Here is a 15,284-nt window from a genome sequence, read left to right as displayed (position 1 = left end):
AAGAAACCAAAAAAAAAAAAAAAAAAAAACGCAGGGATGACGTGGAAGACGATGATTGGGCCAAGTGTGAAAGTGGGTGAACTAATAACGGGGATGATGGGTCGGGTTCGATCTTGTGGTGCTCATGCCTCGGATGTGGTAAGGGTATTATTGTAATTTAAATGATTTTTCAGTGGAAAAAAGAAAAAAAGAAATCCCAAGTCGAAAATGTCGGCCGAATGATCATTCCTTTTTTTCCTATTTTCCTTTCCTACATTTATTTATTTATTTATTACTTTAATTCTGTTTATAGTATTCAGCCTTTTGAACATGTGGACAAATATAAATATAATCTATAATTAAATAATCATTTTTAGAAATTTAAAGATTTATTGAAACAAACAAACTAAATGGTATCTATTAAAACTCCAAATTTTGATAAATGCGAGTAATTTATAACAAATTTTATTTAAAATTTAGGGAAATGTTCCCGAAAATGAACAATTATCACATAATTTCCTTCCACACCCTCTTATCTTCAATCAAGCCACCGACATTTCTAAGCGTTTCATTTGGGCCGAGCGGTGTTAGTAAAAGCCCAATTCTAAATGTACCATTTTAAGAATGGGCCGGTTGATATGAGCCCATTTATGAAAATAATATTTGGGTCGGGCCGATTACATTTGAACTTTGGAGCCCAGAAATCTGGTCGGGGTTATCGTCTATCAATGTCTTCTGATTCTGAACTCTGTTTCCAGTATCGGCGAGTCAGCCCACCGATTCAAAGCTGCGGCATTTACCCGACGGCCCCAGATGGTTGTGTTCTACTATGAGCTTCAGCTTACGCGATCAGTGAACTCCTGCACCTTGTATGAAGAAGTTTCCATGTTTCGTTTCACTCTCCAACCTATATGAGATCTCACAATTCATCCCTTTGGAGACTATCGTCCTCGTTGGCACACTGTCCAGTATCTGACTTTAATACCATTGGTAACCGCTCAAGAAAAAAACTCAAGATAAAGTTCATTTAAACAACTTTTGGGAGTTTCAGAAAATAGGAAAATTGAGAGAGAGGATCTCTCATCAGACGAGCCAGTCTGATGCAAGTGAAAGTACAGATGAACTTCTAATCAAAATTTATCACTAAGATGCATCACATCTTCCACATATTGTTCTGTTGATTCAAAAAGAGATGATCAGTTCAATTATTCTCTTTTTTGGAGGTCTAACAATCGTAAGAATCGGAGAACGAACTATCAAAGATAATTGGTGTCTTATACATCGTGCTCTTGCTTGGATCGACAATAAATAGGTTATTCTTTGATGCCTACAACCTTTCTTTTCTATAATCATTATCGATCAAATGCAATAGCCAACAATCCATTTTGCCTGCCATATCAGTCCCAGGAGGAATCAGTGGGATTGCAAATAACTAAGGGGGATAAGGAAAAAAAAGGGTGCATCAGCAATGTAAATGATATTTCAACAACGATTCGAAAGGAAAGTCGTACATGGAAACGACACCATTTAAACACATCAAACTTGATCTGAATTCGAGTTCACATCCACGTCGTCCTCTCGGAAGTCATACTCTACAATAAGACCAAGATTGTCAACCAGTTTGTGATACTTTAGACACCCTGCACACTGTACAGAATATCAATTGGTAAGCATCGGACCACCCAAATTAAGAAACCCTGTAACAACATTTGCTACCATGAAACAATCATAAGCACTATCGCAAGCATCCAGAGGTCAAAAGCTCCCATAGAAATTCAAGGAACGATTGGCACTTTCAATTCATAGTAAGTCAGCCAGTTTCATTCCAACGCCATACTGTCCTAAAAACTATCATAATTGCAAGCATTCAAGGGAATTCCAGCATCGTAAAACCATCTTAAAATACTTAGACATGGATGCTTCCTCTTTTCTTTTTTATTGAACCCTTTGGTCTAGGCTTCTTCCTAGAAGATTTAACTGATTCTAAACAATCTTTGTATGGCTTCGACTAGATGACACCTCTTCCTTAGATAATTTACCTACAAATCATCACCTTCCTCATCAAAAGTGAGCCCAACATCTTCCATTTTTTGTACAAAATTTCTTTCAACCTTCAGTTCTTTTATATGATATGAACATTTTTTTGCAAGTAGTTATATTTCTATACCACCAGAAAGATGCTGCTTCACTCTACATACTTCTCCTTTTGTTGTTTTGGAATACAAATTGCAAACAAAAGCACCAGCGCGTACCTGAACAAAAACAAGCCCCCGTTCGTAAGCTAATCGATTGATGAGCCTCTTCGTTCTATCACCACATTGGTTACAGGTAAATGTTACCAGCAAACTTCTTCTTGGAAGCTTTATATCAATGGCTGCCCCCTGCAAATCGAAGAAAGATAAACACAATCCATAAGTTCAAGAATCTCTAGCTCAATTCAGCATGAAGCTTTAACTGATTCAAACAAAACATAGAATGCTGGAACATGAAGAGATTCATTATGGAACTCAGTTCGGCTAGCTACTCGTACCGTATCCGAATTTCTCTGTGCAGATTCATCGTCATCGCCAGAATTACCATCCACCAATCTTGAAACCGTAAGCACCTTATTTCGGTTTTCCCGAGTAACCGGTGCTGTACGAAAGCATCTACTCCTGGAAAAGAAATGCTCAATTTTCTAGTGGAAAGCACAGTGAGGACGAGAATCCGAAGGACCGAAGCTAATGATTATTTACCTAATGAAGAAGCCATTGCTAGGGTTTGCTTTCGAAGAGACGATAGGTCTGAATGCGTTGATAGATGGATGCGGCCGAGTCTGGGAAGGGTTAAAGGATTGCTGAAGAAGCGCGGGAGACGAAAAACACTGTGTCTTTGCCGCTGCCATGGATTCGGTGGTCGCTTATACAGTACGCTCCCCTCCAGGTGCTTTCTACATACTCTAGAAGGCCGACATGTCGTATTCTTCCAACTACCAAAAACGACAATCCGTCCTGCCTGATTGAAGAATATTGGTACACCAACGGTAATTCCAACTGTTAATCAGTTGAAATAGAGTTTTTGTATGGATCACCTAAAAATTTGTGATAAAATAACCCATTTTTTCAAAACAAAGTAAAACAGACGCATAAAGTAAATGGTTCCGTGGAAGACAATATCTACTCACGATAGGCTTGAGTTATTACAAATGGTATTAGAGCAGACACCGAATGGTGTGCGAGCGGGATGCTGGGCCCCAAGGGGGTGGATTGTGAGATCCCACATTGGTTGGAGAGGGAAACAAAACATTCCTTATAAGAGCGTAGAAACCTCTATCTAGCATACGCGTTTTAAAACTTTGAGGGAAAGTTCGGAAGGAAAAATCTAAAAAAGACAATATCTACTAGCGGTGGACTTAAGTATTGATAAGTAGTGCTGGGAGGAATTTATTGATGAACAAAACTATGCAATTTTGAATGATTTTCATTTCATTGATCAAATCAGAAAAAATTGTATACAAGTGTATGAACTGAACTGTCCCAAATTTCACTAAACCAAAACAAGGATCAAGTTGCTTCCTTGCTGATGGTGAAAGGGGACAATAAGATTCCTCTCGAAACACACGTTCCACGAAATCATCGGTCCGTGTCGATTCGAATCCCGTTCGTGACTGTTGCTGATAAGCATCACTCTACCTCATCAACTTCATCAAATGGAAGTGGCACTGGATTAACTGCTCTAAATTTTCCAGCATTATTAAGATGCTCATTCTCCAACCTGGGCCATTGGGACAGATGCTTATTACAGTGACCAAAAAGAAGAACGACTCGAACAGTTCGATAATCGTATCGATAAACCGAAAAGTTCGTAACTTTTACCTGAAAAAGTTCCACAGCCCTCTTCTAATGACTTCAAGAGCTGCTAAGAACAGTCCAGTAACTCTTGAATCAACATGTCCAAAAGTTGAATGAAGAACAGTTTGCAGCCATGCAAGTCTAAGCATGAAGTTCAAGCCCTGCCAACATACCAAAGTATTAGATTCTATTTCCATCTTATCAGGAGGAGATTAAGAATATTGCTTTTTCCTTACTAAAATATGAGCCAATTAAGAGGAAATTTCAAGAATCATTTTGAGTGCTTTATCTTTTTCCATTGGTGACTGATAGATTTCTCTGCTATGAAAGTTATCGAAACCGAAAAACGGAGCGTTGTCGGGACTCGTGATTATACCATGGAGAAGTAGTAAATGGTCTTTCGTTTAAGCATTAGATCATTCCTAAGCCATGGATTTTTGGAGTTCACTTGAAGCAATCCCCAATCCTTTACAAAGTCCCAATACAATTGGTACACTGTTGCTCCACTTGACATGACCACCACAAGACATAGCCATCCAACTCCTTTGGCCTTGTCTTTCTCATATGCCACTTTGGCCCCAGCAGCCAACATTGCAGACACATACTTTCCTAGATTCACAAGGTGGCTTGTTTGTCCCTCATCAAACCAGCGCCTTGCACACTGTAAACGAAGGCTTGTTAGGCTTTGTTGATGAAGGTATAGTGCAAATGATATCAATCCTATACCTGCATTGCTCTCCAGTAGTAAGGTAGAAACGAAACGGCATAAGCGAGATCTCGGTAATGCTTTCCGTTCATACAGTAGTTGTAATTCTGTGTTTTGTAGCTTCCTGTTATGTAGTAACAGGCCATGTACTCGAGGTTTCGCAGCAACGGGACCTAAACCGCAAAACGTTGTGAGAAAAGTTATTTTCTGTAACAGCTCAAGCTCACCACTAGCAGATATTGTCCACTACGGACCCTTACGTATCACCGTCAGCCTCACGAGAATATGGTTTCCACTTCCTTATAAGGAATCTTTCGTTCCTCTCTCCAACCGATGTGAGACCTCACAGTCCACCCCCTTTAGAGCCCAACGTCCTCGCTGGCACACCGCCCTGTGTCTGGCTCTAATACTATTTGTAACAGTCCAAGCCCACCGCTACCGCTACTAGATATTGTCCGTTTCGGCCCGTTACGTATCGCTATCAGCCTCATGGTTTTAAAACGCGTCTACTAGGGAGAGGTTTCCACACCCTTATAAGGAATGCTCCGTTCCCCTCTCCAACTGATGTGAGACCTCACAATCCACCCCTTTGGGGCCTAACGTCCTTGCTAGCACACAACCCAATGTGTAGCTCTAATACTATTTGTAACAACCCAAGCCCACCACTAGTAGATATTGTCCGTTTCGGCCCGTTACGTATCGCTATCAACCTCATGATTTTAAAATGCGTTTACTAGGGAGAGGTTTCCTCTCCAACTGATGTGAGACCTCAATCCACCCCCTTGGGGCCAGTGTCCTTGCTGGCGCACACCCAGTGTCTAGCTCTAATACTATTTGTAACAGCCCAAGCTCACCACTAATAGATATTGTCCGCTTCGGCCCGTTACGTATCGTTGTCAGCCTTACGGTTTTAAAACGCGTTTACTTGGGAGAGGTTTCCACTTCCTTATAAGGAATGCTTCGTTCTCCTCTCCAACTGTGCGTGGGACCTCACATTTTCTAACATATCTGACATGCCTAGATGTTCAGTAATTTGTAGCCAAGAACGCTGATTTATATACATACCTGACTACATAGCTGATCAGCCATGAAGAAGTCCATCATCACTACCTGCATAAAGTAATTGAGAAAGTGATGAGAACATTATAAGCTTCCAAATTCACCTTGATGAAGTTAAAATGATGGAGGATGAATCATTAGAGAAAGGATTTACCTTGTAAAGAGGTGAAAACGCTATATTTCTGATCACACATAGGAAACAGTAGCGACTCGATCGATAATAAACGTCGAAGGGGCACACGAGTAGCAGCAAGAACATCTGTGACATAAGGAAAATGTTTACAAAATCTAAGAGTAGCCTAGAGACCAAAAATATGGCTTCATGTTGAGAAATTACCAACAAGAGAAGGCCAGGGATGACTTGAACTTGAGTATAAGAGTAGCCTTTTGAAAGCAGTGTCAAATGAACAAACATGACACCAATAACAGCAGTCATTGAAGTGGTACATATCAAGAACACGTCTCGATATTTAAGTTCCTTCGTCGCGGATAGCTCGAAAATGAAGCTGTAATTGATCCGAGTCTTTCTCCATGCAAAGATGTTGCAGCCATAGAGGAAGAAATGCAAGAACATCAAGCTGAACATGCTGTAAACATGTTTCATTTTGTTAATTACTTGCAAAAGGTATCAAGAAAAAGATGCACAGATATACTTGCCTAAGTATTGGATAGACAGTCTCCATGTAAAGAGAGAAAGGGTGCCTTTTGTACGTCCCCATGATATGAGCCATGATAACATAACCAGCTAGAAGCGCAATGAAGCAACCAGTGAACAGTCCTGTTCAGGGAAAATGGTCTTTAGTTCAAAGCCAAGTGGTGTGATGTGGGTGTGGGTGTGGCACAGCCTGGTGAATAGATAGACACTAAAAGAACTCACCGACGAAGAAGGTAATGCCGTGTGACTCTTTACGCTGCTTTGGTTTAAGGTATTTCATGGCCTTTCTTTTGTCATCCTCAGCAAAGTTTTTGATGAACAGCTCCTCTACCTCATCTGCTAGCTTTATAGCCTGTCATTTCCAAGACTTTACTCCAACTTTCTTTTTTAGGTTCTAAAATAATTTAAGTGTTCATATGAATTTGAGGCCACAGGACAGACATGACAAACTATGAGACCAATACCCACTTCACATTGTCTGAGAGCTTTTTCATGGGAAATTTTCAGCTGCTAATAATCTAAATCTAGACATGTTCCAATCATAAGGGTGTGAAAACCTATTCCTAGCCGACACATCTTAAAAATCTTGAGGAAAAATCTGAAAGAGAAAGCTCAAAGAGGACAATATCCGTTAATGGTGAGATTGGGCGGTTACAAATGGTATCATAGCTCCAAAAGAAGGTGGACACGAGGCAGTGTGCTAGCAAGGATTCTAGGGCACGAAGCTGTGGATTGGGGGGTCCTATATTGATTGGAGAAGGGAACGAGTGTCAACAAGGACGCTGGGCCCCAAAGGGAGTGGATTGTGAGACCCCACGTCGGTTGGAGTGGAGAACAAAGAATTCTTTATAAGGGTGTGGAAACCTCTCTCCAGTAGACACGTTTTAAAAACTTTGAGAGGAAGCTTGAACGGAAAAATCCAAAGAGGACAATATCAGTTACGGGTAGAGTTGGGCGTTTATCAATTTTTCGAATAACGATGACAAATTTACCTTGTCTGAGCTGTTGAAATAAGAACTTTCCACAACTTTCAGATAAATGGGAAGAACTTGTTTTCCAGTGACCTGCAAAAAAGCAGGATCTTTTATGATTACAAGCAAGATTTCAGAGGCAATGATGGAACAAATGAATTATGAGTACCCATTTTTACTTACTTTATCAAACTTCTTCAAAATCTTTATAAAGGCAAGCAAATTCAATTGCCTGTAAGTTTTGAGAAACCCCAGCCCCTTATACAGCTCAACAAAAGCTCCTTTGATCATCTTCTCTGCATGGTGCAACCTGGTCTTGTTAATATGAAGTTTTGTTCCATCATTGCATTTCTTTGAGTTCGCCAAATCTTCCCTGAATAAATGGCTTATAGCAGAGAAAGTCCGAGATGGGTTTGTCAGAGGAATGTTCATTTTTATGTTCTTCCCTTGAAAACTGATCACCCGACCGGAAAATGATCTCCATTTACGATCCAAGATTTTAGTTCTTGTCGGATTTCCCATTTCTTCGGATCTTGGCGAGTCTGAAAATGCCAACTCTGTCTTCTCCAATTCGTCATTGATATTGTTCTCTTGGGACTGTTCTTGCTCTGTTTTGTCCTCTGCATATCAAAACAAAACATAAAACACATAACTACAGCAGATTCCGACAAGTTGGCAGCTCAGCTGATGATTTACCACAAGAAATCGTGTAGGAGATGGAACCATCCTCCTTAGAATCAGCTGCAATATCGCCGGTCTGTTGCCGGCACTGAATCGCCGTTTTCAGGTCAATGAGAATCTCCAGCTGTTTCTTCAAGCTATCTCCTCTCTCCATGAACTCCGCCTCCTTTGTCTTGAAGAATTGATTCACTTTATTAAGCTGGAAATCCAGACATGAGAAGAAATTCTTAGCTGCAGCTGTGTCGGCAAATTGGTCGAGCAGCTCTGTTTCATACATATCGCCCTTGCTAGCAGAGGAAGCAAGTTTCTTATGAACCTGTTAACAAAAGATTCCAACTTTATGATATATTATCACACAAGAAAGCATTGAGTATGGGAAAAAAGAAGAAATCGTAAGAGGGTACATGAATAGGTCCATGATCTCTGCGTTGGTGACCAAAAAAAGAGAGCTTTTTTATGGAAGACAAGAGGGTACTTGGCGCCGTACCGGCGGCGGGATTGGTATCAGTTTTAAGAAGATATAGTTTCTTAAGGTCCTTCTTTAGTTGTCGATAATCGACAAAAGCATGTTTCCATTCAGGGATCAGCTGTCCCTCGAACTGCTTGGAGAATTTGACCATGTTGGTGTACTCTGTCAGTAGCAGAGTCTGAGAGAGGTAAGAGGAGGAGGAAGAAGAAGAAGGGGTTGTTGTGAGTGGTGAATGGAAGAGGGTAAGGCCATTATTTATGGGATGGAAAAAGGATGTGCTTCGTACTGATTCTCGACAGCACATTCTAAAATATCCTATGCTCTTTCTCCACTTGAAAGAGTATAGTGGTGAGCTTCGCCAGAGGTTTATGGACTGTCACCGGAAATGGCTGACTTACCGGCCAACATGGCTGGCTTTCATGAAGTTTTTGAAAGGGTGGGGGAATATAAAAGTGAAAACTTGTGGGACCAAGAGGAAGAGACCAAGCTAGGAGGGAAGAAGCCTAATTTCCCTTTCTCCCCATGTGTTTCTTTCTGTTGAAAAATGAGCAAACTAATACTACGTCTGAATAAGAGTAATCTTGAAGACAGAATTATTGAAAACGGTTTAAAAAACAAAATTTTCGGCCTTTATCTTTAGAGTAACTTTTATCTGTTGAGTGACGATCCTTTCACTTGGTGCCGTTAGATCATTAAGGCTGACTTTCGTCCTTGCTCGATGGGTGGATCTTGCAGTCAAGCTCCCTTATGCCTTTGCACTGAAGGGTCAATCTCCGTCTGACCTGAGGAAACCTTTGCATGTCCCTGTTGCCTTTTGGGAGACCTATACCCTACAGGAACTGTCTACTTGAGATTGTCCCTTGTGAAACATGCAAGTGAAGACAAACTATATTAAAAGTACCGGTGCGTGGTCTGCAGAGATAGTTTTTATTGTTAGAAACTCTCAACACAATTAAGTGATTAGTAACCTTTTATAAGTTGAAAATTCTAACTTTCATAGAGTCATTTAGAAGTGAAAAAGATTCTAAATTCAATAATACTTTTTTTGTAATAATACCTCTAGATATAGAAATGTCGGTTATACATGACACTCCAATCGTTATCTAAGACACTCCAACTTTTTAGTACAATAATCGAGAGTATGAAGATTTGAACGATATGTCAATTATTGTTGAGCTAAACTGTAATAATTCGTTTTGATCCGTTATGTATCGCTGTCAGTTTCACGATTTTAAAACGTGTCTAGTAGGAAGAGGTTTCCACACTCTTATAAAAAATGTTTCATTCCTCTCTTCAACTGATGTAAGATCCCACGTAAACTCACTTTGAGAAGAAAGTCAAATAATTTGGTAAATCCTTTTGTCGGATAAGAAAAATGCACACACACGAACACTAATTATGATTAGACCACCATGGTTTCCACTCAGATTTAAATTTAAGGAGAATAACTAATACAGTATTTTAATATTTAAAAAATGTTTTAATTTATTAAGGTTTGGCCCATAAGAAAATAGCTTTGTGGGAATCATTTTATACATATCTTTGCTTTCTCTTCCCATTCTCTCTGTGGATCATGCAGTTCATTAACATGCTAATATAAATCCCTTTTTTAAACCCACAATTTTAAAATAATCTTATTAAAAAAAAAGTTTATTTTAAAGAAGAATATTTTTATAATCAAAAACAACTTTTAATAAATAAATATTAAGTAATCAGTATATATAGATTAAATTTAATGTCTCAAAATCCTATGATGTTTTAAAGGTTAGTTAAATGTCTAAATTTCGGTTTTTAAAAATTAAATAAGATCTCGAACAATGCCATTCGAAGATTGATAAACACATAGTGGTTCATTTACGCTCGAAGAGGCAAATATTCGATCATCGACTAAAAACAAAAAGAATGACCTAATAAAAAGAATCTTGTTCTAAATTCGGGTTGAAATCATTCTTCTTGCTGCCTTACAATGACCACAAATGCAAGTAACAAAGTCAAACAAGCCAACCCTAATTTCAACTTCATTCTAATTATATATATATATATATAATATCATGTAAGTGAACCCAGTGAGCTGAGTATTATTTGGTCATTCCATTATTAATTGTTCTATTCTTTTGGAACAAAGGCCTTTGGTTCTTAATCCAACTCATTTCTATTCCTCTCCCCACTAGCCAACCTCCTCCCTTCTCTCATTTTCATTCGAATTAGTTTTCAACTCGAGCACAAAATGTTCGAGATGTGAGCGTTTTTTTATCTCATATCAATTCAAAATGAGAATCGAGAAAAACCCTTTAATAAGTAAAGATTATTTATCGTATTACAAAATTTATTTTTCAAATATAAATTATTCGCCATTTAAAACCATTACATTATATTCTATAAACATCGTTAATTTTTTATTTCTTAATTAAATTAAATGATTATTTTATTTGAAAAATTATAAACATACGTTATGAAAGGAAGATACCCAAATCAACAACAAAAACTTTAACAAACAAATCTAACATATCATGCAATTAAAATTATGATAAGATTGATTGATTGATGGAGAGGGGGCAGAAGTGAATGATATATTATTATTATTTGTTTATTTAATTAATTTTAAAATAATAATATTTAGAAAAAAAAAATAATTTAAGAAATAGACAACGGTAATGAATGAGAGGAGGAAAAAAGAAAGTGCAAAGGGCTGGGTCAGCCTGTGGCAGGGCGCACCAAGTTATGCAAATCTGAATCAACCATCATTTCCATGCCTTCTAATTGGTTCAATCTTTTTTAATTTTCTTCCAACATATTTATATATATATTTTTACTTTCCAATTTTATTCTATCATTTCTAAAACCAACAAAAAGCCCCAAATGTAGTAGACATTGCCTACATAAGGGTCATTAGAATTAGGTGTAAAGTTCCCTCTTTTTTTTCTTTAACAAAAATCTTCCATAATTTAATAATTAAAATATTTTGACGAAAATCAAGACTTACAATGGTGTTCGTGTATCAGACACAACTGCTTCATTTTCATGAACAAAAATTATAATTTAGTTCGGTATAGCGGTATTCAGTGAAGGGCGGTGTTTGGGGACGCGAGTAGAGTATTGTTATTCCGGAATAAGGATTAGATTATCCGGATGTTGTTTTATTATTGACCCGCCATTGATTTGGAAGATTCAATTTGTAGATTTAAGTATAAATATTTTAACGGGGGAATCATGGATAAACTAATTCTTGTGTAGCATATCCTCTCAAATGCTGTCGTCATGCCATGGGTTTTATTGCCGTGTTTGGTTAAGAAATAAATTGCAACTATAATGGAAAAAGGATTCCTCCGAATTGGATTCCTTTGTATATATTTGATGAAAGGAAATCCAATTCCAACAGGTGGGTTAGTTTATCAAATATATATATATATATATATATTTTTTGTCAGATCTTACGAAAATGAAACATTTCTATATGAGTATGAAACTTTTTTTCTAGTCGAGACGTTTTAAAATCGTAAAGTTGATAGCAATACATAACAGGTCAAATTAGACAATATTTGCTAGTGGTGAGATTAGGATGTTACAAATGGTCTCAGAGCTAGACATGGAGTGATGTGCTAGCGAGAACACTAGTCTCCCAAAAGGGTGGATTGTGAGATCTCAAATCAGTTGGAGAGGGGAATGAAACATTTTTTTTTACAAGGGGGTGAAAACCTCTTCCTAGTAGACGCGCTTTAAAACCATGTGGTTGATGACAATATGTAACGGGCCAAAGCAGACAATATTTATTAGAAATGGGGTTAGGCTGTTACAAATGGTATTAGAGACAGAAATCGGGCGATGTGCCAGCGAGGACATTGGTCCTCCAACGGGGTGGATTGTGAGATCTCATTACTCATATTGGTTGGAGAGGAGAACGAAACACTTCTTATAAGAGCTCCCTAGTAGACGCGCTTAAAAACTGTGAGATTGACGACAATACGTAATGGGTCAAAACAGACAATATCTATTAGCAGTGGGGTTGGACGGTTACAAATGGTATTAGAGACAGAAATCGGGCGATGTGTCAGCGAGGACGTTGGTCCCCCAAGAGGGGTGGATTGTGAGATCTCATATTGGTTGAAGAGGAGAACGAAGCATTCTTTATAAGAGTGTGAAAACCTCTCCCTAGTAGACGAGTTTTAAAACCGTGAGGCTGACAGCAATACGTAACAGGCATAAGCGACCCAGACTTGAGTTTTGGTTGATCGGGTTCATCAGATGACTAAATTTTTTGAATACCCTAAATCGATCGAGACAAAAAAAGGGTCGTTTTCAAATGATATGTGCCGAATTGTAAAGTTTGATGTAAAAGTAGAAGAAATTAGTGAAGTGGGCATGTGAGGTTAACGATAATATGCTTGTGTAGGACTAAGCATATGCTTGGTGTGTGTACTCCTCCCAAAATGCATGGTTCTCTGCGTGCCTTATGGAGAATTTTGCATATAAATTTTAGATTAATCTTTTTCCCTAAGGGATTTTCAGAGTATATGCTTCACCTTTGCATCTTCCATAAAATCAATCCCGCCCATAGTATATGTTTTAATTTTCTCGAGAATTCTCGCCACCCGTACCAAATTCTCATGCTCGATCTCTTCTTTTTACTTCATGTCTTGTCTTACCTAAATTCGACCAAACAAATTGTCTAAATTCAATGAATTAAATTCCGACCATGACTCAAAATTTTGATGACATTAAAAAACCATTTAACTATAATGTTTTTTTTATAATTAGAATCTAAAAATTAAATTATACGGATAACTCTAGGATTTGGGATTCTTTAATTTGGCATACACGTGTAAAGAAGGTAGGAATCTCGATCTTTCTCCACGGTTGATTGAAGAACAAGATCATATAAAAGCTACACACTTTGATTCTACTTATCGTAATCGTATGATCTAATACCATTGGTTCCTAATTTATGCACATTTTTATTTTTTTTTCTATAATATTCCGCTACAAATTCATATATTATTATATATACATATAAATGTCTGAATGAGGTCCCATGTTTTTTAACTCAAATCGAAGTGTAGATTCTTGGCAGAAAATCGATGGGGATTGGATTTTTTTTGGAGAGAATTTTTCTTCGTTTATTATTCTGGTAACAAAAATAGTCATTAAAAAATATTTTTTTAATGCATTCTTTTCATTTTTTTAATATAAACTATTCATTGCGTTAATATACTCAGTGTTATTAAAAATTAAAGTCGAATCACCTTTTCGAGATTATTTTTTTGTTAAATCATTTCATCTACAATAATAAATAAAATATAAAATTTGTCGACTGAATTTAGAAAATCCCACTCTTATGGAACTTAAATGAGTAAAGTGAGGCTCAGAATTTGGACAATAAATATAAATTTCAGTCCGTATCTCATTTATCTAACGGAAAAAATTCTCTCATCTCCCTTTCTCATTCCCGTCTAAATGAGGAATCTCTGCTTCCTCCGAGGCAAGTTCCCATAGATCAAACGGGCATCTCTACATATAAATCTACATTTTTTTTTCATTAAAATTCTATTTTAATGTCTACGTGGACATAAAGTATAGCTCAATTATCATTATTTTTTAATTTAACAATATACAGAATAAAATTTTCAAATTTCTAATATTTGGATCCAAAATATATGTTGAACTAATACTCATGTTAATAAATTATATATAATTTGAATTTTTCAACTCATATATAATTATTAAACTTATAAAGGAGAAAAGAAAATAATATATACTAAAAATACTAAAATACCCTTATACAAACATACTTAAAAATGGTAGGAAAAAAAAAAAGAATATTTATGTTAGTTGTTAAAGTGATTTGAATTTGTAATTAAAGTGTGAAATGACAGATTTACCCAACCGACCAACCGACCCTTCTTTTCTTCATAAAGGAATTTCATTTAATTTCATTTCATTTCCTCTTTTAAACTTTCCAACTTTCTTCTCTTTTCTGTGCTTTAATATCAATATTTGAATTCAATTCGACATTTCGTAATTCCGACCTCTCTTGCATTACTCATTACACAAATACGTTATCTACTTGACTTTTCTTAAATTACTTCTAATAGTCACTACGAATTAATATAATTTTTTTTAACATATTTTAAAGTTGTGAATGATTGAACTATCGAGAAGGAAAGTGCACCTTGTTGGTATAGATAGTAAATTCTAATTTAAATATTTCTTAATAATCTTATACTTAGAGTCACTCTGGCATGGATATAGTCTCAATTCATTCATATATTTCATGTATTCTCATTTACTTAAGCGTCGTTAAGGAACGACAAAAACTCAAACTAAATATTTCATTGTTCTTTAAGGAATGAAACGTTTTACTATTTCTCTTAGAATTAATTTCTTTTAAAGGAAAATGAGGAAGGAAAAAAAAAAACAAATAGTGTCGTCTGTCACGGATATTTAGTAGTGGTCGGTAACCGATATTTAGTAGGCGTCGGCTAAGAATGAGAAGACGCGAGAGAACTCAAACTCCATATTCATTTTTCCCTTTGCCAACTAAATATCGAATCGTTGCATTTGGTTTCGTCGAATCGTTGGCAAAGTTTGCCTTTGCCAACTAAATATCGCTTGTGCAGAATCTAGGCTTATTCAGCCACACACGTTATTTGTGCGTGCATGTTCAATCGTTGCAACACAACAACACCGCATTTCATTGTCATCCTGATTCACAATAACATAATCCATGCATCGTGATGTCGTCTATATCTTGGGACACATCATCCATCTTAGCTTGTTCGGACACATCCATTGCTCCTTAGCCCATGTGTCAGAGATTGGATTATATACATGCTATCTAAAACATACACCGTAAATGATTTAGCGTGAAAATATTCAATTACCCAAATGCAATCAAACTATTATATATATATATATATATATATATATATATATATAT

General features: G+C 36.9%; 2 protein-coding genes across 4 annotated transcripts; both read right to left on the bottom strand.

Annotated features, from left to right (window-relative positions):
* Positions 1-1,103: 1,103 nt before the first annotated feature.
* On the bottom strand, positions 1,104-2,936 carry LOC111458229 (mitochondrial protein import protein ZIM17). Of its 3 annotated transcripts, none has more exons than XM_023100744.1 (4): positions 2,715-2,936; positions 2,510-2,633; positions 2,232-2,360; positions 1,104-1,571 (listed from the first exon to the last, which is right to left on the bottom strand). In XM_023100744.1, the coding sequence occupies exons 1-4, from the start codon at positions 2,861-2,863 to the stop codon at positions 1,539-1,541; spliced, it is 435 nt and encodes a 144-aa protein (XP_022956512.1). In that variant the 5' UTR covers positions 2,864-2,936; the 3' UTR covers positions 1,104-1,538. The 3 variants fall into 3 exon arrangements, with proteins under 3 accessions (XP_022956512.1, XP_022956510.1, XP_022956509.1); XM_023100742.1 differs by having other exon boundaries at positions 1,104-1,626; positions 2,510-2,627; positions 2,715-2,935; XM_023100741.1 differs by having other exon boundaries at positions 1,223-1,626; positions 2,715-2,929.
* A 484-nt stretch (positions 2,937-3,420) lies between these two features.
* On the bottom strand, positions 3,421-8,800 carry LOC111458217 (phosphate transporter PHO1 homolog 1-like). Its single transcript, XM_023100728.1, has 13 exons — positions 8,286-8,800; positions 7,897-8,197; positions 7,384-7,820; positions 7,222-7,293; positions 6,452-6,581; positions 6,232-6,352; positions 5,912-6,161; positions 5,729-5,833; positions 5,581-5,625; positions 4,536-4,688; positions 4,186-4,470; positions 3,834-3,970; positions 3,421-3,732 (listed from the first exon to the last, which is right to left on the bottom strand). Exons 1-13 carry the CDS (start codon positions 8,652-8,654, stop codon positions 3,642-3,644), a joined length of 2,496 nt encoding a protein of 831 aa, XP_022956496.1. The 5' UTR covers positions 8,655-8,800; the 3' UTR covers positions 3,421-3,641.
* Between the last annotated feature and the right edge of the window lie 6,484 nt (positions 8,801-15,284).

The sequence above is a fragment of the Cucurbita moschata genome, unplaced genomic scaffold (genome assembly GCF_002738365.1).
Source record: "Cucurbita moschata cultivar Rifu unplaced genomic scaffold, Cmos_1.0 Cmo_Scf00021, whole genome shotgun sequence".
NCBI classification, from domain to species: Eukaryota; Viridiplantae; Streptophyta; class Magnoliopsida; order Cucurbitales; family Cucurbitaceae; genus Cucurbita; species Cucurbita moschata.
The sequence above is the reverse complement of the archived record's forward strand: the minus strand, read 5'-3'. Positions and strand labels throughout refer to the sequence as shown.

Excerpts from the sequence above, each read along its gene's own strand:
- LOC111458229 (XM_023100741.1), bottom strand. The coding sequence starts at position 2,863 with ATGGCAGCGGCAAAGACACAGTGTTTTTCGTCTCCCGCGCTTCTTCAG. Across the intron at positions 2,634-2,714 it reads AGCAATGGCTTCTTCATTAG|GAGTAGATGCTTTCGTACAG; the intron begins GTAAATAATCAT and ends TTTCTTTTCCAG. Across the intron at positions 2,361-2,509 it reads CACAGAGAAATTCGGATACG|GGGGCAGCCATTGATATAAA; the intron begins GTACGAGTAGCT and ends TTCGATTTGCAG.
- LOC111458217 (XM_023100728.1), bottom strand. The coding sequence starts at position 8,654 with ATGTGCTGTCGAGAATCAGTACGAAGCACATCCTTTTTCCATCCCATA. Across the intron at positions 3,971-4,185 it reads CCATTTACTACTTCTCCATG|GGCTTGAACTTCATGCTTAG; the intron begins GTATAATCACGA and ends GTATGTTGGCAG. Across the intron at positions 3,733-3,833 it reads GGGCTGTGGAACTTTTTCAG|GTTGGAGAATGAGCATCTTA; the intron begins GTAAAAGTTACG and ends CCAATGGCCCAG.